The 21,937-nt window shown below is 43.3% G+C and overlaps 5 protein-coding genes and 1 long non-coding RNA gene across 21 annotated transcripts in view; 2 read left to right on the top strand and 4 right to left on the bottom strand.

The window, feature by feature from the left end:
* The window catches only part of Mp (collagen XV/XVIII-type protein multiplexin), a 58,630-nt gene extending 53,551 nt beyond the window's left edge, over positions 1 to 5,079 (bottom strand). For 10 of the 14 annotated variants that reach the window (XM_032434585.2, XM_070207882.1, XM_070207884.1 and 7 more), the window contains exons 1-2: positions 4,994 to 5,078; positions 4,155 to 4,457 (exon numbers count right to left, since the gene is read on the bottom strand). The gene's annotated coding sequence lies outside the window, so the exon portion shown is untranslated. Of the gene's footprint in view, positions 1 to 4,154; positions 4,458 to 4,943 lie in introns of all 14 variants that reach the window. The other 4 variants (XM_070207883.1, XM_070207890.1, XM_070207886.1 and 1 more) reach the window with 2 other exon arrangements.
* A 1,509-nt stretch (positions 5,080 to 6,588) lies between these two features.
* Positions 6,589 to 7,485, bottom strand: LOC138911055 (uncharacterized). Its single transcript, XR_011416357.1, has 3 exons — positions 7,325 to 7,485; positions 6,863 to 6,955; positions 6,589 to 6,800 (listed from the first exon to the last, which is right to left on the bottom strand). It is a non-coding gene; the product is annotated as an uncharacterized lncRNA (long non-coding RNA).
* Positions 7,486 to 7,948: 463 nt separating this feature from the next.
* U4-U6-60K (U4-U6 small nuclear riboprotein factor 60K) lies at positions 7,949 to 9,921 on the bottom strand. Its single transcript, XM_002046846.4, has one exon. The coding sequence runs from the start codon at positions 9,805 to 9,807 to the stop codon at positions 8,182 to 8,184; it is 1,626 nt and encodes a 541-aa protein (XP_002046882.1). The 5' UTR covers positions 9,808 to 9,921; the 3' UTR covers positions 7,949 to 8,181.
* A 134-nt stretch (positions 9,922 to 10,055) lies between these two features.
* Positions 10,056 to 12,798, top strand: LOC6623564 (putative RNA-binding protein Luc7-like 1). Its single transcript, XM_002046845.4, has one exon. The coding sequence runs from the start codon at positions 10,392 to 10,394 to the stop codon at positions 11,694 to 11,696; it is 1,305 nt and encodes a 434-aa protein (XP_002046881.3). The 5' UTR covers positions 10,056 to 10,391; the 3' UTR covers positions 11,697 to 12,798.
* Positions 12,799 to 13,615: 817 nt separating this feature from the next.
* CTCF lies at positions 13,616 to 16,581 on the top strand. Of its 2 annotated transcripts, none has more exons than XM_002046844.4 (4): positions 13,616 to 13,773; positions 13,949 to 14,296; positions 14,358 to 16,327; positions 16,384 to 16,581. In XM_002046844.4, the coding sequence occupies exons 2-4, from the start codon at positions 13,954 to 13,956 to the stop codon at positions 16,489 to 16,491; spliced, it is 2,421 nt and encodes an 806-aa protein (XP_002046880.1). In that variant the 5' UTR covers positions 13,616 to 13,773; positions 13,949 to 13,953; the 3' UTR covers positions 16,492 to 16,581. The 2 variants fall into 2 exon arrangements, with proteins under 2 accessions (XP_002046880.1, XP_032290419.1); XM_032434528.2 differs by lacking the exon at positions 13,616 to 13,773 and adding an exon at positions 13,828 to 13,885.
* Positions 16,582 to 16,626: 45 nt separating this feature from the next.
* Positions 16,627 to 21,516, bottom strand: qm (geranylgeranyl pyrophosphate synthase quemao). Of its 2 annotated transcripts, none has more exons than XM_070208016.1 (7): positions 21,258 to 21,516; positions 20,927 to 21,081; positions 18,612 to 18,725; positions 18,281 to 18,536; positions 18,110 to 18,212; positions 17,918 to 18,045; positions 16,627 to 17,849 (listed from the first exon to the last, which is right to left on the bottom strand). In XM_070208016.1, exons 1-7 carry the CDS (start codon positions 21,321 to 21,323, stop codon positions 17,694 to 17,696), a joined length of 978 nt encoding a protein of 325 aa, XP_070064117.1. In that variant the 5' UTR covers positions 21,324 to 21,516; the 3' UTR covers positions 16,627 to 17,693. The 2 variants fall into 2 exon arrangements, with proteins under 2 accessions (XP_070064117.1, XP_070064116.1); XM_070208015.1 differs by having other exon boundaries at positions 18,612 to 18,761; positions 21,258 to 21,515.
* Between the last annotated feature and the right edge of the window lie 421 nt (positions 21,517 to 21,937).

Genomic DNA, 21,937 nt, shown 5'->3' with positions numbered 1-21,937 from the left:
CATTTGGCTAATTGTCTTGCGATTCAGCTGGCCAGATAAGCGACGAAATAAAATTGCACTGGTCTGGTCGGATCTGTCTCTGACTTGGGCTTTGATTTTGGCCGACTCTTTTAAACGGACAGTCGCAACAATTGCCTTATTGAACGGTGGGCGGGCCAGTCAGAGGCGCCTGCACAGGTGACGGCGCTAAGCGTTATGAATATATTAAATATCTGTTATTAAGACTTTCGCAAGGGCAATTAAATGACACTCGAGCGACAGCTGACAGGCCAGTAAATTGACTATTAGACTACAAAGCTAACGATTTTGTATATTTTTTTTTTTATTTTTAATAAATGCGAATCAACTGAAAATTATAAATGCATCTAATGCATAAAATGAAGCGTTGTTCTGAGGCTCATTTTGTTTTATTGCTGTCAATGCTTTGTGGCTATTGGGCATTCATATCCCCAGCCTGAGACAATGCCCATTGTTCGGGCCCGCAACAAAGAGGCACACAATGTGCGTGGGCAACAGGGTGCAATGCCAAGTGCAACATAAACAGCAATAACAAAAAGAACAAAACGTGTTCGATTCGTGCGCAAATGTTCAGTTATTTACAAAATATGATGCCCCCTACACTAGCAAATCCACATATACTTAGTACATATGTGTTCCATTATGATGCGCGCATGTACATTGACCTGAGAGGCAGGAATGGGCATGGAGGATGAATAAATGAGCATACGCATTCGCATTCGCTTTTTTCATGAAGGTCAACCCATGACGGCATGCCGTTTCGAACTGTAAAGTCTGTTTCGTATTGTAACTCATATAGACAGGGCCTATTTAATTTTAAGTCTCACATGTGTTTAACATGAAACTAGCTAAAGTCAAAATAAATGTAGCACAATGTATTTGACAAGCGAAAGCCATTAAATGTGTAATTTAAATTTATAATTTTTCTATTTATATTTCTTGTTAAGGAAATGCGTGCACAGCCCTAACAACTTTATCAGCGGCTAGATTCCAACTTGTCGTGGGAAAGCGAAATTGTTATTAGCCAAATATGCGACTAAGACTTGGTCTACTAGGGCCTAATCAAAAAGCCTGTACGCCGCCCACAAATAACTCACGCGTTATCGTTTACATAATACCGATACCGAAACTAAATCTTTTTCCACGATTATGTGCATAATATATTCAAATATGTTTATGCCAACAATGTCGGGGCACGTCTTTCAGTTGTTGGGTAGTTCGATTTGTTGATTCATCAAACCTGTTATTCTGTAATGCACTTCGTCTCATATTTTGCCATACTTTACAGAGCCACTTTGAATGCTGAGCCTGCAAATTATTGGCACCGCCCCTGCTACCAGATTTGCCCGCCCGACTGGTCACTGGTTAGAGGAGCCAACATCGTGCATATTGATTGCATTAGCAGCGGAGCGCTTGGGTTTGGTTGCGATGCGGAGACACACTGTTGGATAGAGTGTCTGTGGATGATGGGCTGGAATTTTGTGTAGTCACAGTCAATTCGAATTGTGAACGCGCGTTAGTCAAAGTCAAGCAACAAGTTGTCCAATTTGCTCAGCCGTTTGGCCACGCGCATGTTCCTCATTTAAATATTTCGCAAGTGCGACTCCCAGCTGCAGCCCATTCAGAAGTGACCCAATTGGAAGCTTGTCGAGTTCTATGTGTCTATTACAACATTGTCTTGTTATTATTGTTTTGCCCGCCTGTCGTCACTTTCAGCTGAGTCAGCACTTCCCATGTCCGCAGCATTTAGCCAAGTGTCATTGGAACCAAATTGCATGCATAGAGATCGCAGCAATTTGAATGTAAATTATAATTGTATATTTTCACTTTCGATGGACTATGAGTTGCTCAGTGAGTCACAAGTTCTAAATGCAGTTATTGCCGACAGCATCTCCTCTCTATGGCAGATTGACTAATATTTCTTTATCAACTAGCTGGCGAGCACGTAGCTCACACTAGGCCCAGGTTCGGCTCGTCGTATCACCCCTTGAATTCGCATAAAGTTTATATGTACAAGTTCCGCTTCTATAGAGGAGCTGCCGCATACCCCAGCCACACTCCTGGCACAACCAACTAATTTAGTCGTCGCTGTTCCCTTTGAAACATCGCAACATACAGATGTTTTATGTGTCGTACATCAAAGTACGTTTGTTTTACAAATGCTGCTGGCTTCCAGAGAATTAGGCGAAATAACAACTACAACAATGGCCCAAATTGTTATGCATGTCACAGAAACACAAATATATATGTTATGCAGAAGTCACAAATGTTTAACCAACATTTTTCAAAGTTGTCCCGCTTTGGCAGGGCACCTGCCCCAGCCCCATGCGCCTGTCCCAGCTCCTGCAGCAAAAGGAAGCAAAAGTATCGTTTTTAATTAAAATAAGTAAGCCGAAACCCGCATTCCAAATTTAACAGCACGACAAGTTGTTTAGCAGGTGTGCGAATATTGAGAAGGGCAAATACATAGTTGCCAAAGCACAAAACACAAATTGAAATGTAAATTGAATATTAAATCAATTTGGGAATTGGTTCAGTTTCTATATACTCCTGTTCATGACCAGGACCTGCTAAGATGATAAAGATAGCATATATCCATCTGACAACATCTAAGCTAGCTAGTCAGTCTATCAATATTATAGATGTCCGTATGCTGGAGCAAGCAATCCATTCACATTCAACCAGATTAGACCCTTATCTCATATAACTGACAATAAAGACATCTTTTAAGCAGCTGACGTTTTAAATAGCTCGTAGAGAAACAATCCGATGAATAGCTAAGTAATTATTTCAATAAATTGCAAATATCTAAAATATCTATGCCTGCCAGGGTATGTTATCTTCGACTTCTCGATTTTCTCTTCTCTCAAGCACAATGTGTTAAACAAGATTTTGCCTAGACTTATTACCGTTTCGGCCGTAAAACGAGACAACCATAAAAAAGGCTTGTGCATGTGTGTGTGCGTGTGTGTGGTGTGCGTGTTTTAGAGCTGAAGTGAGCAATTATTGTGAATCAATAAATTTGTGAATGACACTTGGGCTTCGTAAGCTAATAACAAGTTGCTTTCCGTATTATTGTCAGCATTTAGTACGCTTAATAAATCAATCAAGTTGATGCGACAAGGTGCGAACTACTCAAATTTTTAAAGAAAAAGAGCATAAATCCCAGTGAAAGCCAGCAATTGGCATATTTAAAGACATAGATATCCGTATGACAAACATATATATGCAGCTGTGTATATTGTGAATCGTTTTAGATTTCGTAAAATCACAGTTACGAGCATCCGTCGCGCTTGCATCCGATACGCTTGTGCCCTGATGCCCTTTATGGAGGCATACAAAACACGGGGTATACGCTTAGATACCCAGTCAATCAATGCACTTTCAGGAAATTCAAGGCTTGCTTTATATGAAATGCAATTGACATACTGGCCAAACAATCTGAGCAGATGAATCATGAATTGACAAGTTGATAACGCGTTAATTGCATAAATCTCTGTCACTCAATGATTTAATGCATATATCATTATGTTATGTAAGTATATGTCATACTGCTGTAATTTGTGTGGCAAGCAAACTTGACGCATTGATACAGGGTATACAAGAGTTGTATCGGCAGTGGATTTCGTATGCAAATATGTACTCTTAAATAAGCCGCGCAAATATGCATAATTTATTTTCAGCTCGTTGTCGTCGTTTCCTTACGGCTCATACTATTTTGTTTGCCTTTGTCTCTTCTCTGCTCTTCTCTTCACTTCACTTCTCTGCTGTTGCCATTCCCATCCCATCTCATCCACACATCCTCACTCTTTGGCCCATGAATGAATGAATGAATTGATAGGAGCGTGCGAAATCAGCACAAGATGCTGCAGCAGCTGCCTTATACATATTTAAAAATGTGCTTAAGTAAAGACTATAAAATCTGCGCTCAGTATTTAGTGGGTAAATAACAATTATCGATCCCCAAAGATAATGATTTGGCCAATAAACAATAGACGCAAATAAATGGCATTCAGCGGGCAGCCGGAAGGCGTTTTGGGAACTGACTTCAAGTGTTTTTGTTCTTGCGTAATTCATTTATGAGCACAAATTGCTTTTAAAGGTAATCTATAAAAATAGACGATCAATTGACTTACCTCAGCTCCAAAATATAAATGTGTGCGTAATGCTTACACGTTCTAGATATCTCGGACTCTGTCGCGCCGTGCCTAATGCTGCATAATTCTGGGCAACAGCTTCCGATTCCGTACCGCTGTCAGGCGCCTTGAGAGGACACGGATACGGACACGGAGACGGATACGGATGTGGCTGACGTTGACGTTGACAGTGTCTGTGTTGACTTTATTTAGGGGCTTAATTTCATGAACTTTTTTATATCAATTGTATCTCTTTATTATTTAGATACTTTTGCTTTAGTTCACTTCACATGGCAGACGCGGCTGCAAATCGATTAAAATTATGAATGGAAAATAGCTTCAATGGTATTGGAATATTTCACTCGTGGAAACGCGACGCGACACTTGACACGCACACACACACACACACACACACACTTTCATACATTGCGGTCAGTGTTTAGTGATCGTTAAGCCACAATGGGACAGTCCACGGAAATGGCATTGACAGTGGCCCAACGGCGGGGCGCATATAAATTATGCATTTTATTGCTAAACTAAAACAAAAGATTTTTATACAACAACGGCAGTTGAAGTTAAAACAAAGATGCGACAATTGGAAAGGAAATGCGGGAATAAAGAAAGCGCGAAATCAAAACACAAACTGAACTAGAGCAGACTAACGGACAAGTGCACACAACCAGCAACAACCGGCAAGATATAACGCACACACACACACACACACATACACATATTGAAACTATTCAAACGAAAACGAAAATGAAGACATTTTGCTACGCTCGTATTTACAACGCAAACTGTGGGACCAGACAAAGAAACACAAAATATAAGAAACGCACGCGTAAAAGCCGTTGGCACAAAATTCGCGTGTGTCGTATGTCCGCCTACGAAGCGACCAGCCGGCTGAACGTCACAAGAAAGACTGAGGCGGCAGAGTCAGCCAGCGCCAGCGTCGACCAGGCCAAACGGGCGTCGACGCTGACGCCAACGTAGACGTTGGCTTTGCCGTTGACGCCAGCGACTGTTCTCGACTGAGTTTTTTGAAACGCATTGTATACATAGCGGCAGAGAGTATACAAATATGACTTACAAAAATATATATATGTATATATGTATATATGCAAACATGTTTATGACTGATTATAGAGAATAGTTTTGCAGAATTTCCGAGTCTTTAAAATTCGTTAAAGACTAGTTCCGTTCCGATAACGTCACAAAAACAACTTACATACACTAGCTGAAATGAAATTAAGTCCAAATAGTGGGTGGGGGGGTGTAACACAGTGTGACCAGTTGAGAGATCCCACAGGTGCCTCGCATGTTGCTTTAAATATTCATACGAAACTGGCAAGTAATAAAACTGAGCATAATTTTCGAGCTAAACAACAACTATAACATATCTATCTATCCAACTAGCATACATGTTTGTATATGCTATAAGCGGCGCACCTGTGCTTCATTTAAAATTCTATAAATAATTTGAAAAGCAGTTGATACAAATTGCAAAAACAAAGAAAGGGGGCGAGGGCTGCAGTAGCAGTAGGCGGTGGGGGCCTGTGGGCCTAAGGGTAGTAGGCCCTGGCGTTAAACAGCAAAAAAGCCGGATAATAGAAAACACATTCATACAAGTTGTTGACGCCAGCCGGCGCCATAGGAGCGAAAGAGAGAGAGAGAACCAGAGAGTGGGAGAGCAGCGAGCAAACGTGAGCTTATGCCGGCAAATGACGCCGGCGTCGCCGTTGACGCCAGCAGCAACGTCAGCGTCACACGTGGCGTATGCGTAACATTGCCGGCCACTGCATTCGAGTGTCCTTATGCTCGCCTGTAGTGCTGCGTTTTTGTAAGGATGAGTGTGGGTGTGAGTGTGTGTGTTGTTTTTTGAACGCGTTATCAACACGACATTACGTATACGCATAGCAGGCAAACTTTATTTTTAAGAGCGCTTCTCTTATCGTGGGCCCGCGTTATAATACCCTGTACCCAAATGTCGTGCATAAAATGGGCATTTTGCACTCAGATAAGTGCGTGTAACAGGCAGGAGTCTTTTGCGGTTCAATAAACATTGTTTTTCCTAGCTAGTATCAAGCTTTCGTCGATCAATTTGTTGCTGTAGCACTTTGCATTTCCCCCGAATCGATAAATATCGATTTTCAATACTTTTCTGTGCATATCTCAGATATATTACGAGAATGCGTTTGTTGAAGCATTGCAAACTTGGGCATAGGGTAGCTCCTAGTCAGATACCCTTGTTGATGGCAGTCGCCAGGCAACGCGCCCCTGTCTCGTTGTCATCTTTGAGCCGGTGCCTGTGTCGGCCTATGGTTTGTTTGCCGGCTGCCAATCGTTTATACAAGCACCAGCGACTCGCATGTGGGCCCTCTCCAGAGCACACACACACAAACCAGCGGGCGCCGAACAAGTTGCATTGCCCCCCCCCCCCCCTCGCACTTATCCCTTTTGCTCTTTCGCTCGTTGGCAGCCGCATGCCTGAGCATTCATCTGTTTGTCTGGGCACGTTGTTATTGCCACGCTTGTTGGCTCCGCCCCGCGCTGCTGTCGCATTGCACTTCCAGCTGGTGTTGTTATCGTGGCTGTCGACGGGCTTAAACGGCTCTTAGCGCCGACATGTAATCTGTTTAATAGCCACTGGCCTCGGATTGGTTATTGTGCATTTTTTTCACACGCGCTGCTTAATTATGTATACGTACTTGTCAGCCTCTTGAAATCTGCATACACTTTTTGCCCAAACACACATTTTTGGCCTTTATCAGCACGTGTAAAAGAGTGCACCTGTTGCATGGCTGGAATTGTAAAAAAAAAATAAATAAAAAATCAAATCAAATAAATGCCAGTTGAACACTTTAAGCAATTCAGTTTAGGCCGTGGCCTGAACTCGAACGTAAAACAAAGCCGTCGCCAATGTGAGCCTAAACTTGTTCCGCTGAAATCTGAAATCTCATCTTCCACCTGATTTGCATAAAGACGAGTTGAGCTAACAAACAATAACAAATAGAAATATTGCAATGCTGTGGGCTTTTGCCCATTCAATTAGCGTCTAAGCCTCGTTCACAATTGATACCAAGCACATTGAGTGTGCCGCAATTGCGATTTGTCCTAATGGCTCAATTTTAAGAAGTTAACAATTTAAAACACACAATCAAGCAATTTACCTGCAAACGTCTTTATCTGATTTTCGTAACGCTTTCATCTTCAGTAGGTACGTGGCACGGGCTAAACCTGATCTCGGTAATGAAATGCAAGCCGTTTGTTTTTAATGATCTAGTTGCGTTGTTTGGCCAAAACGTCTTATTAGGGAGCCGGTTAAAATGTTAATAAAATAAATAATACTAATAAAAATTGAAAGCGTCATAAATGCTTGAAGTGCTAACATTTTAAATACCCGATTTATTTTTGGGAACTGCGTATATTTTATGAAACTTCGTTTTGAACTGATTTGGCAGCACTCGTAGGGGCAATTTAACGCCATCTTGTGGATGTGACAAGAATACTGAGAACACTTGCCAGCAGTTTGAATAATATAAGCCTATTTAGCCATGTTATCAACCCGGCGAATTGGTTGACAGCATCTAGCGGCAAGGCTAATCGTTATTAAGTGGCATCTTGCGAGTTTTTGTAGCCAGTAACTGTACTCAGTATTATTTAGAGAATTGCACTAGGTGGCAGCAACACAACTTGTATACATCAGAGACATCTATCAGGCAAAAGCCGACTTACAATTTTAAATAATTTTTACTTTATATTTAATTAATTACTTTTCGTTTGTACCAAAATGTTGTTTTTTTTTTATTAACAATTTCTATACAAAAGTCTTAAACGTACGAAATGCATTGTTTCGCCTAACTAAAATAACAAATTGTGTTATAAAACTGAAAGGTGAAAGATTGAAAAAAACGTTTGGGCTATTGTGTTTCAACGAAAACAGTAAATACAAATTGAGCTTATAACAAATCGGGGCTATAAGCAGCCGATGTATGCATCATATATAGCATGTATGTATGTATGGAAATCAACTATCCGACGCCCACAGCTTGAAGGTGCGATCGAACGAGGTGGTCGCTATGTACTGCGAGTTGGGGGAGACGTCGACGGAAATGACCTTGTTGTCGTGGCCCTGCAGTGTCTTGAGCGGCTGCCACGTCTTGTTCGACCAGATCTTCGTTGTCGAATCGTAGGAGCAGGTGACCAGAAAGCTGCCGCCATCCTGCTGGTACTTCACGTCCGATATGAGATTTGTGTGCGCTGGTATGGTGTAGACGGGCTGGCGACGACGCAGGTCCCAGATCTTGCAGGTGTTGTCCTGCGAGCCGGTGGCTATATGAAAGCCATTGGGCGAGAAGTCTACGCCGAATATGGCGCCCAAATGGCCCTCGAGGAACATGATGCAACGTCCTGTGCGCAGGTCCCAAACACGTCCGAAAGCATCCAGCCCGCCGGTGACCAGGACACTGCCATCCGATTGATAGCTGAGGCAGTGCACCGGCTTGGCGTGTCCCTCCTGATGCAGCACCTCAGTCTTCTGCTCCAGATCCCACAGACGCCACGAGGAATCATAGCAAGCGGTGGCCAGAAAACGGCCCGATGGATGAAACGACACCTTTGATACGCGGTGCGGCATGTGTCCCGTTATGTCAGCGATGGACTCCTCGTTGCCAAAGCCCCACAATTTGACGGCACCGTCGTGCCCGCCCGAGGCCATGGCCACTACATTCTGCTCGTCTAGCTTGACGCCCGGCCGCAGCGCCACGCCGCCCACGTAGCTGGCATGACCGCGCAGCGTTTGCTTCAGCTCGCAGTCGGGCACGCTCCATAGCTTACACAGGCCCGACCATGAGGCCGTCATCAGAAGGGAGGAGTCCTCGTTGAATGCAGCGCTGCTGACGGGCCGCGTATCGCCCACCTGCGAGCACAGCGGCGCTAGGGATTGTAGCTTCTTTTGCATTTCCACCATGCGACCGGCTCGCGTGGCGCTGGGCACTTCGAGCGCCTCCCGAGCACGCTCCAGACGATCGCGAGCACGTGGCAGGGAGTAGTCGGCGAGCCAAAGGCGCGCCACACGCAGTGTTTCGGGTCCCTCGTGGTACCAGGTAGCCTCCTGCTCTCTTTGCTGCAACTTGCGCTCCTCCTCCTCGGTTTGCTTTTGCTTGATGGCATTCTCGCCCAGGCTGGCGAGCAGCTCCTTGAGGCGTCTGCGTCGCTCCGCTGGGCCCTCACCAAAGTAGCAAATTGGCTCGTTTAACTGCCGAAGATTGTTCTTAATCTCGGAATCGTCTGTGGATACGTTTATTTGGCGAGCGCGCTTCTTTCGCTCGAACTCCTCCAGGAGCGCCACCTTGTCGCGCTCCATCTCGCCCTCCAGATCGAAGTAGTCATCGTCTATTTTGTTAGCAAGCGACGCGGCTGTGGGCGGTGGCATGGCGACTTTTGTCGCATTGGACTTTTTGTTAGATTCCTCATAGTCCTCGTCCGAATCAATGTCTTCCAGTTGGGCGGTAGTTGTTGTTACTGCTGCCGGCGTTGTGCCGGCAACAGAGGACGCCGCGGCGGTTTGCCGCTTGCGTTCTGTTTCTTCCAGCGAGCCATAATGCAAGGTGCGCTGCCGCTTTATGTACTGGATATCGTCGTCATCGGACATTATATTTTAATGCAAAATAATTAATTTTTAAAATAAAAATTACGCCAACGAAATAAACAACAAAAAGCCACTGCAAACGTTTATCGCATCGATATATCGAAAACACAATTACCATCTTTACAGGGTTGATATATTCAAGTACCAATACTTGTTGTGTACAGCCGTAATCGTAACTGTTCTGTTATTGCATGGCTATTTAGAGTTAGAAACCAGTTCTTTGAGCCTGTTAACAGTTTAATAAAATTGACATACTAGTTTAATTCACCACTTTATGCCTAAACTTTTCCTGTGTGTAAGTTCTCTGCTTAAAACGTTCACATAGCTCATTTAAGATTAAATTATGTAAGCAAATAGTGTTTTGATTATTAACAGTTCACAAATAGTGAACAACATAAATCAAACAGTGACAAGGTGGCAGAAAAATATGAGCCAAATGAACTGTTATTAACAGCAGGGACTCAGTTTTTCGTTCCGCTCAGTGAATCGTTCAATCGAACTTTTCCGTACAACTCGCCTTATTATTTTTCACCAGCACAAGTTAAGTTGGAAAAAGGCAATTGAAAATATTAAAGTCGGCCTGCAGAATGAGCGCGCCGAGCAACAAAATGTCGGCAACAGATCAGATGCGTGCTATGCTGGACCAATTGATGGGTACCACGCGAAACGGCGACGATGGACGCGGCCTCAAATTCTCAGATGCACGCGTCTGCAAGTCTTTTCTGCTGGACTGTTGCCCACACGACATCCTGGCATCCACGCGCATGGATCTTGGTGAGTGTCCCAAAGTGCATGATCTGGCTTTTCGTGCAGATTACGAAAGTGCGTCCAAGTCGCGTGATTACTACTACGATATCGAGGCCATGGAGCATCTGCAAGCATTCATTGCGGATTGTGATCGACGCACAGATTCGGCTAAGCAAAGGCTGAAGGAGACGCAGGAGGAGTTGACGGCCGAGGTGGCCGAAAAGGCAAATGCAGTCCACAGTCTGGCGGAGGAGATTGGCAAAAAGCTGGCCAAGGCCGAGGCACTTGGAGAAGCTGGCGAAGTGGAAGACAGCATGGAACTGATGAAGGAAATTGACGAGCTGCGCGGCAAGAAGATCAAAGCCGAGCACGAATACAGAACCTCAATGCCAGCCTCAACCTACCAGCAACAGAAGCTACGCGTCTGCGAAGTGTGCTCCGCCTACTTGGGCATACACGACAATGATATCCGTCTGGCGGACCACTTTGGTGGTAAGTTGCATCTGGGCTTTCTCACCATACGCGAGAAGCTCATCGAGCTGGAAAAGACAGCAGCACCGCGCAAGGCAGAACTTAAGCGCTCGGGTAAGATACCAGATCGCGAAGAGGACGGCAGAGGCAGAAATCGGTACTTTGTAGGTGGACGCGAGCTGGACCGGCGATCGCGTGTACATCGCTCTCGTTCCAGGGAGCGCCAGCGGCAGCGCGATGCAGAAAAACAAACTAATGACAGATCGAGCGATAGAAGCGCCGAGCGGGCCAATGTACGAGAAGTTGAGAGCGAACGAGCCGCGCCCCGTGGACGCGAAGCTGATGGGCGCGGCCTCGGACGCGGAGGTGGGGGAGGAGGAGGAGGAGGTGGTGGTGGCCCCGACAACAACGCTCGAGATAATCGCGATAATAGAGATCAGCGCGATGTGAGAAGGGATAGAGATCGTAACATGCGCAACGACAGAGGACGTTTCGGTGGTGGTGGCGGAGGAGGCGGTGGTGGAGGAGGAGGAGGCGGTGGCCCGAATGATCGTCGCAATGATAGACGTCGCTCCCGCTCGAGAGATCGTTCGCCGCGCGATCGCCGCAACTTCAACAACAACAATTTCGGCAACAGGCGACGCTCCTTCTCCCGCGAACGCCATCGCCGCTAAATATGTGGAGAGGCAGCAACGGAATCTAGTTGCACACGGCAGTGTCCAGCGCACGTACGTAGCATTAATAACCAACCACAACAGAAAACAAAAACAAAAACAAAACAACAACAACAACAGCAACAACAAAATACCAACCAACAATAGAGCAGCAGAAATTAACTAATTGCATTATTATTTAATTAATAAATGACTTAAATACACAGCTAGACAGCAATATAGATATTTTTATAAAATATTATTAATCCTTATCTTTGATTTTCATCCGTGTTCACTAACAGAAAAACAGACAAACAAACAAACAAACAAAAACTGTAAGCGGAAACTTAAACAAATTGTTAAGTAAATAATACATGAAAATTTAATAGTTCGACAGCCGCCCCCTCCGGCAAGTTGAGTTGTAAATGTACGGTACGTAGAGCCCGAATGTCCCGAGTAACCCGTAATTTTACAGTCCTAATTGTGCCCAGCAAACAAATATACAACAAAACATACCAAATTGAGCTATATATAATATCTCTCAGCACGGTCCCCCGGCTGTGGGGCGTGTCGGCCCCCTGTGCGTAATGCTGTACGAGTATTGTCGGCCCGTTAGGGTAAGCCTCTCTCACACTCTCATTCAAACTATAAATTGTAACCTTAAAGCGTTTTTCTACTTGAAGTCACTTTGCAGCCTAAAAGCCGTAAAGCTCTGGGTACGTATTGAGTGCATAATACATTTAAAAAAAAAAAAAAAAAACAGATACAAACAAACAAACGTCCATCCTCTAGCCCATTCGAAAAGCTAGGGATCTCGCTAATAACAGACATGAGTATGTGATAGACATACCCGATTATACGTTCATTGTGCATAGATTTGGGTACGTATTCGTCGTCGTAACCGCCCGCTTGGGTTATTCTTTGGGAGTGTTTGTTGGTTTGGTATGTATGCGTATTGTTATAATCGTTAGAAATGCATTAGCAACAAATTGGTACGTATGTCCAAGCAGCAGCAACACCACCAGCAGCAGCAGTAGCTGATGAAAGGATTGTGTTGATTCATTCCGTAGGGTTCGATGAGGACTTTCCTAACGTACGTATTTTTCAAAAACAAAAATCAAAATTTTGTAATGCAATCTAATGTAGCGGCTCATAAATATGTAGTTAAAAACCACCAATACGCATATTAAACTTAATCTCTTTCTCATACTAAAGTTGTTATGCCTAAAGTACACAGAAACGATGCGGGCTAACCCAACCGGCAGAGTATGTGAGTATTCGGGCGTCATCAGCATTCAAAACAAATATTTAATTATTATAATAATAATCTTCAAAAGTAATTGGGTGGCTCTTCTAACGTTGTTTCTTTCGACAGCATTTATTGATACGTTGATATTTAGTATGAGAATGAAGTTTAAGAGTAAATGTTCGCATGGGGCTAAAGGGACATCAGTTTTGTGGGACACTTTTTCATGTACGTGGGTAAGATCTATGCAACTAACTTTTATTTTGAATTTAAACTTAAAACCAATAATATTAATAATAAATATTGGACATAAGCAATATGTAAAAATTCAACACTTGTAACTTATAATAACGCCAAATAAAATTTGTTTTGGGTTCTATACTATTTTCCATAACATTTTTGATTGTGAAGCAAGTGTGGGCATAAAAGTTCCAGGAATTATAAAACAGGGCGCTAACCGCAAATTTGCAAAGAATTGCTTACCCATTTCTTAAGGCCGCAAAACGAATAAGTGTAAATATTGTATTGAAATTATTTATATCTCGGATAAACTAAAAGCGTAAACAAGTTATGCATCGTTTTTTATGGACGGTATACCTAATTTAACGCGCCAAGCCAAATGTTATTGCTTCTCAAAAAGCATACTATACTCAAAATGGCACTGTTAGCAGCTGTTGCTGAGCGGTGGCAACGCTATGCCATTCCGCCATCTTTTGCGCAGCTGCTGTTGTTTCGCCTCTGACGGAAATTCTTTGCACTAAAAGTAAAGTTTATTATTAAAAAGAACACAATTGTCCAGCCTACTCAATTTGTGAGTAAAGGTTGCCAAATATAAGAGCTGTGTTAAGCAAGGTAAGTTAAACAAAAAAAAACTACAGATATGCTTTGATTGATAGATCTGTTAAGGCTCGGCCCTGCGAGAAATCAATAGCCGCTTGGGGTCGCTGGACGCTTTATGTCCGCTGTAGGTCGCCACCAGCACCAACGTTTTTGGCGCTAAATTTATAAAAATTGCCAATGCTTACAGCCAAAATGTCAAAACGCACGCGCGACTCGGATTCGGAGGATTTGCAGTCCTTTTTAATCAACTTTCACAAGGAAATCGAGGAAGGCAGCGTTGATGCCAAAGATGCCAAGACAAATGGTGAAGCCCTGGACGATGATGCCGAGGAGACAGAAGAACAAGAGGACCAGGATGATGATGACGACAAGTATTTTATTGACGACGAAGGCAACTGCTACATAAAAACTACACCAAGAAAACAACAGCAGCTCAAAAAGAAACTCAAGCCACAAGCATCCTCAAACACTACAGAAACAGGAGCTATATCAATACGTAGCGCTTCGCGTGCTGCCAGTAGCACAGCATCCAAAGGTTTGCAGTGGATTTAGTCACCACGTTACCCGCTTTCACAGCCATTTCTTCTTTTGTGTAGCCATTAATTTGCGTCCAGCCAAGCCCAAACCGGCTGCACCGCCACAAAGAACGCCTAAAGCAATTAATGTACGCCCCGCTCCTCCAAAGAGAACGCCCGCGAAGACGACTTCAGTTACCGCCAGCACACCCAAAGCATATCTACGTTCCGCAAACACGAAAAACTCAGCTAAGGCCACAAAATCAGAGCCAGAGTCGGAGTCCTTCAATAAAAAGGTGGTGGAATTCGAAGAGCTTGTGGATGATCCAAGTGTCGTTGATGCATCTTCCGTTTCTCTTGACGAATCGGAGCTAACTGTCGCGGTAAATGATGCAAATACTACAAATCAAAGCGACGATCCAACCGCGAGCAAAGATAACTCTGACGATGAGGTCTATGAATTTGACGACAATGCAGCCAATATGTCCGCCAGATCAGACGTTGACTTTGTGCTTAGCAGCAATCAGTACAAGCTAAAGCCGGCGGCAAGCAACTCGGCTGGATCGCAAAAGTACGCCTGCTCCCATTGCAGCTATACGACCAATAAGAAATTCCTAATATCACGCCACGTCCGCTCTCACGACTCGGAACTATCATTTAAGTGTTCGATCTGTGAGCGTGGCTTTAAGTCCAACATGGGTCTGGTCAATCACTTGAACACACACATGGGCAACAAGCCGCACAAGTGCAAGCTGTGCGAGAGCGCGTTCACGACCAGCGGAGAGCTCATACGACATACACGTTACAAACACACCAAGGAGAAGCCGCACAAGTGCACAGAGTGCAGCTATGCTAGCGTTGAGTTAACAAAGCTGCGCCGCCATATGACTTGCCATACAGGCGAGCGTCCGTACCAGTGTCCGCACTGTACTTACGCTTCGCAGGACATGTTTAAGCTGAAGCGTCACCTGGTTATACACACAGGCGAAAAGAAGTATCAATGCGACATATGCAAGTCACGCTTTACGCAGTCCAACTCCCTCAAGGCACACAAACTCATCCACAGCGTGGTAGACAAGCCAGTCTTTCAGTGCACTCTGTGTCCGACCACGTGTGGCCGCAAGGCTGACCTGCGCACCCACATGGCTAACATGCACACCTCGGATAAGCCGCTCATCTGCAAGCGTTGCGGCCAGGAGTTGCCCGATCGTTATCAATATAAGCTTCACATTAAGTCGCACGAGGGCGAGAAGTGCTATCGTTGCAGCCTCTGTAGCTATGCTTCTGTATCTCAGCGGCATCTGGACTCGCATATGCTCATACACACGGACACGAAGCCCTTCAAATGTGACTTGTGTTCACAAGCGTTCCGGCAGCGTCAGCTGCTGCGTCGTCATGTAAATCTAATGCACAACGAGGACTACAAGCCGCCGGAACCGCGTGAAAAGATGCACTCCTGTCCCAGCTGCTCGCGTGTCTTCACACACAAGGGCAATCTGATGCGTCACATGGAAACACACGATGATACGCTGAATGCGCGCGAGGAGAAGCTTAAACTAAAACTTGGACGTAGCGTCCGTCTGCAGCCGGATGGCAGCATTGTGACTTTAGTCAATGGCACGGATATTGAGGCACTTGGCAAGGGCGATGCCATTTCTATTGACATCGATGACCAGTATGAGCTCACTGAGTTGCAGGAAGTAGACGAGGAGGAAGAAGAGCCCAGCGAAGTCGTTGAGGAAACTTTTACTGCACCCACCTTAAGAACAAGAAAGGCAAACAAAACTGTCGTAATAAGAGAACGCGAGCAGAGCTCGTCAAGTAAACCAATTATTATAAATCGCCAATTAAGAGCTCCGCGTGTCCACCGAGAACTTACCACTCAAGCCGGCACATTCCGTATCAAGGAGGAGCCGGATGCAAACGAATTTACCGTAGAGCTACAAGGCGACGATGACCAGTTTATGGTCGTCCAGCTAGTCAACGATGATAACGAAGTTGTGGTCAAGCGGGAGCCCAAGATCAATGCCAATAACTGTTTTGGCTTCGAGGTCAGTTAATCACTTCCAACATATATTTTGTGTTAACTTTTTTGTAAATTTCTCAGGATGATGCCGAAGCAGAATACGAGGAGTATGTTGAGCCTGTAGCTGAAGTCGATGCTACATCCCAGGAGTTTCTGCAGCTTATGGATATGATTGAGCAGGATACGTAGCTTACGTAGCGTATTAATAAATAATGATCTTATAAAAGAATGTATAGAATATATGAAATAAAAACATTAAACCTGGATTTAAAATATGTACATACTTATGATTATTTAATACCTCCTGCATGTATTCCTTCAATCTTGGCATAAATACAATATTTTTATTTAAATATTTCAAAGATACTTTCGTGTATGACAATATATGTATGTAATATTCGCACATTGTTATTACGAGGTGCATTTTGGCGTGCTCAATAAATTCTCGGCTATTCTTTCACAATAAATCTCTTCAGCATTTGTAGTAGTTTTCTTTTCGTGCCATGTATACCATAAAAATATATATTATATATGTATATATAGTGCAAAAAATTGTCTGCTGTGCAGTGCATTTTAACATTTTTCGTGTATCATTTAAATATGTTTTCAGTTTTTTTTTTTGTTGCTTAAAACGTTAACAATTTGTTAGTTAATGCATACGTATAAATATTTGTATGCATGCGATTTGTATTCTGTTGTATTTGTATAATATTCGAACATTTTGTAACAAATGTAAAATGGAACAACGTCAATAAAGGAAGTGCACATTTAGTTTCGAGCATGTTTTCGATACAAAGTGAATAATGAGACATTTAGAAAGTTTAGAAAAAATTGCTTGCATAATGAAGTACATACATACAAAATACGTTTAGAAATACAACAGTCAAAATGAAGGAACCTTCTATAATTACGAACTAAATACTTACCCTTTTTTAATCGAAAATAACATATAGGACCTTATATAAAAACAAACAAATTCATGGGAAGCTGTGGCTTTTCGCTAGCTCTTCATAAGCTTGGCTTATCAATTAACTTTTGGCTTAACATTTTTTTGTAAGGCTGCTGCTGTGTTGGTTCTATCAATCAATAAATCAATAATTTCCTAAGTTTTGTGTTCAAATAAATTCAAACCATTTGCTCTGTAGCAGCTTTGGGAGGCAAACTGAACCAAATACATAATAAAATCCTTAGAAAATTTTCAGTTTCTGCAGAAAACGCAACAGCGGCGCACTAAAGCAGGCTGCTTGATGTTGATGTTGTTGTTGCTGCTGCTGCTGTTGTGGCTGTTGCGTTGCTTTTGGATTAGCAGCAAAAGAGGAGGCGGCTCTGGCGTGGGCTTTGGCACTGCCATTTGCAATTCACAACTGCTCCCTCTTCTGCCTCTTTGGCTGTTAATTACAATTGAGAGTGTTCTGGTTGGGGCTGCGTGTGACATTGTTGTGATTGATTTGATTCGACTGCGTGATGCTGGCACTGTCGCTGGTCTTCCAAGACAACAGCTTATTGAGCAGCCTATCCATATAGGGATTACCGCCCAAACGTGCCACCTGTCAAGCCAAAGGGAACATAACATAAGTCAGATTGCCAAGGATAACAAGCAAGATTTAGTAAGAACCTCGGCGCGCGCCTCCACGTCAAGAGATTCAAGCACTTTGCGAGTGTATTGAAAGCTGCCTAGTTTTTCCAGCAAGCTAATACAGTATTTCTTGACCTCAATGTCGTGCGTACGCTGACGCAAAATGTCTGGGTAGAAAAACAGTTGAATGTGGAATAAAAATCCGTAACGAGGTTAGTTCGAAGAACTTACGCAAAACCTGTTTGTCCTGTTTCTGCGTACGCACCGCATGTATAACTGGAAACCCAAACTTGCCCTCAGTGAGATCCTCAGCAAAACTCTTATTTTCCGTATACTGAATAGATGAGAAGAATAATGCACTAAGACCCAGCATTCGCAATGATTATAAGTCGTTGCACTTACTTCCTTCAAACTTAGGTTGCAGTAGTCATCACGTATTTGAAAATATAGGCCCAAAATGGCTGTTAACTTTGAATAATCCTCCTTGTTGTCACTAAACAGCTGCATAAGGCGAATGGCCAGCATAAAGAGGCCTCCAGTCTTACGCACAGTCATCAGTTTGTAATCAGATTCGGAGGGACATGTAAAACTGTCGCGCCAGTAGATCTCCATGCCTTGGCCGCGATGCAGTTCCAGCAGCTGTTCCGTATAAACCTTGGTCGCCTGCCCCACAATATACAAACAACAAACGTATTGATTATTGATAAGGTTTGATGAATGAGGGTGAAACCAGCTTGCCTCTGGATGTCCCAATTGCTGCACCTTTTCCAGCGCCAGGAACAGGGCGTAGTTGGCCGCATTGATGGTGCTGGCCACGCCATAAATGGAATGTGCCACGGGTACACCTCTGCGAAGTATCGAATTGTCTTCAATATCATCAATGCTGTAAGTTAGTGTTCAGAACACACACATATAAATATTAGCTTGTGTGGCTGTTATCCATGAATTAAACTAACTAATAGCAAACTAGGGTAAAAGTATGGCTGTTATCTATCAACCCCACAAATTGCAGGTCTAATAAATTATGAGTATGAAGCAGACCTCGCTATATGCTAAGCACAGGCAACATTTAAACAAACAAAAAAAGAGTACATAAATTTCAAACCCAGTTTGAGGCCCATATCACTTCAATAACACGCCCGCTGGCAAGGCAAACTAAACTGGGCAGCAGGCATTTTGCGTAATTAAAAAATGTTTGCGCGCGTGAAAGGCTGCAAACGTTTGTAGGGAATTGGAATCGTGGGCGTTCAAGCGATGCGCAAAGGCAGTCAACCTAAGTGGTCGGAGGATGGAGGGTGGCCCGAGTGGGGTGGGTGCTGGGCACAGCAGCGGAGCAGAGCGGAGCGGAGTGGGCCGGGCCGGGGCGGGCATGTTGCATTTCAAGAGTTACAATATTGTGACAATGGCTGTCGACAAGCTGACTTAATGACAATGGCGTTGGCGATGGCGATGACGATGACGATGACGATGCTGACGCCTTTGAAGCTCTGTTCTTGCCACTGAATGCAGCTGGCATAGTTGTAAAAGCAAGTTTTTGTCGATATGAAAATGCATTTGAACAAAAAACACGAGCCAAGGGAGACTTGTGTAGAAACCCATTTATAAGTAAGTGGGCGGACGCCAAGGCGCGGCGATAACAGCTCTCAGCTGTCAGTCTGCCAGAACAATGCAGGATATTAAGCGGCATTAAGGACATTTCAGCACATTTGCATTTGAATAACAGGCGCTGGGGGCGGCACGGGCAGAGCGACAGGTGGCAAAGAGACAGGATTAGCATCCATGATTGAAGCGAAAAATAAGTCGAAAGGCGCAGCCAAACAATGGCAGACGACAAAGAGATTGATAACCATATATACATATCTTATATAAATACATATATATATATGTGAGAGCTACTGTGCCAGCTATTGTTGAGAATTGTTTAAGGAACAGCTACCCATGGGAGTGCATCAATTAAAGCCTGCGACGTTTTGTCAGGCACTTTAATTGATGGAGTTCAAAGATTAACTGTTGCGCATCTTTAATACTCTTTCTATAGCCCAGACAGACATACATACTTCTGCTGCTTTCTGATTCAACAGTGAAAAATCTAAACATTCAATGCGATTCGATTGCGAGGCATGAAAAGGCACATTTTGCAAATAAATTCAATTGAATTTTATCATAAACAGAACGCTGCGGGCCTTTGTTCAAATTTTGGGATTGATTTCGAAGGCAAATACCCAAAATGTACCCACACGTACAAACAAGGTCGGCCCGTTGGGCTGACGCGTGCGTGTGTGTGTGTGTGTGAGTGTGTGCGTGTGTGTGTGTGTGTGTGTTTAGAGTGTGCAAGTGTGAGTCATCTGCCCAAATTCTATACAAATACTCCACGCTAAGTGCCCGACCAATGATGATAATGCAAAGTATATACAAAAGTGCGATATGAAATATTATCTGATATGAATTTCAGCAATTGCCAGCTGCCAGATAATAGAATGCCCATCTGAGCCAACCAAAAGTTACTATATGATATGCTATAGAAGTGCAAGGGCTTTGAGTTTATATTATTATCAGCTAAAAATGTTTTTCTTGAATCTGCAGCACGTCATCCGTCATCCGAATGCAATCTGTTTTTACAAAATTTCCAATTTTTCCACGTACCAAAGTTTATAGTCTTTCTGTACTTCACACTTGCACAGGAAACTATTTTCGGTTCTTTCTTTATTTTTATTTATTTTACGTTTTTTTTTTCGAATTTAACGCGCTAATAAATTTTGAACCTAAATTGTAAACAGTACTAAACAAAAGGCTAGCAACAACAAACATATGTAAATACACAAATACAAATGTGTAAGAGCGAAGTGAGATAAAACATGAGGCGATGCGGATGATGTGGATGATGGGGTGAAGGTAACGGTGCGAACGTGTTGGGTGTACGGCGAATGTAAACAAAAGCCAAAATGCAAAGGCAATATAAAACGCAACCAGGCAAAGGTCAAATGATTAGTAAAAATGCAATATTTCAACACACCTATAAATAAATTGAAAATGTATTTGTCTACTTACAGCAAACTGGAATTATGCAGCATTTGTACAATTTCGCCAATCTGCGTCAACTTTTCGGCCGGTATAAGCAACCAGTGATTGAAGGCCAAGGCCAACTCGGAGCGAAACTGTTTGCCAGGTATTTGCTGTATGTACGTAAAGGGCTGCAACAAGATCTGTGCGTGGGCGATGTCAACAGAGCATGTAAATAAGCCACAAAAAATAAACTCAGAAGGTTAGTGCTTCGATTAAGTCCAGCAAACAGACGGCAGCTCAAAAATGTCAAAGATCAAGTGGCAGCGCTGCCACTGGTTAACGGTTAACTGGTTTTGGGCTTGGGTGGGATGGCTACCTCGTCCTGCTCCTTTTGCGTTGATTTATCTTTGGTTTTTTGCAGTATGCCATTTAATTCGTCCATTGTGACGCGCGTGTTGTGTTTGCGTTTACTTTGTATTTGTTGATTGACCACGACAACGGTTGGTAATCTGAGCGGGACGTTGCCCAAGCTTTCAATACGCGTGACTAGAATTGTTCGCTCGTCCGCTCGATGTGGTTGACTTTAAAGCAGACAGTGCCAGACAGACCAATCGCACAACGTACCAGATAAACCAACTATAAACAGACTTAGGAAGATTGTTGCTGTCTTATCGATATATCGATATCGATAGAGTACGATGATTTTGGATGATGCTCTTATTCGTCACGAAAATTGGACGGAAATGACAAAAATGTTTAATATCCTACCCTTGTTCGTCAATTATATTTTTTAATTCAGTTCTCACTAATTACACTTTTAAGAATTCTTATTTACAATTAACACCTGTATTTTTTCATATTAATTCTTTTATAATTATGAAATAGCTGGCCACACAAACAAATAAAATTAAAACAATATTCGCAATTCCATACGCATAATCAACAAAAAAAACCTAGTCCAAGCAAATAAACATTTTTGATTGGAGAAAAAAGAACGGAATACCCTAGTTAATTTTGTATAAGTAAGTTTTTTAAATCGTTTTGCAGCACTTTAGA

The sequence above is a fragment of the Drosophila virilis genome, chromosome 3 (genome assembly GCF_030788295.1).
Source record: "Drosophila virilis strain 15010-1051.87 chromosome 3, Dvir_AGI_RSII-ME, whole genome shotgun sequence".
Classification (NCBI taxonomy): domain Eukaryota; kingdom Metazoa; phylum Arthropoda; class Insecta; order Diptera; family Drosophilidae; genus Drosophila; species Drosophila virilis.
This window is presented reverse-complemented; position numbering and strand designations above follow the sequence as displayed.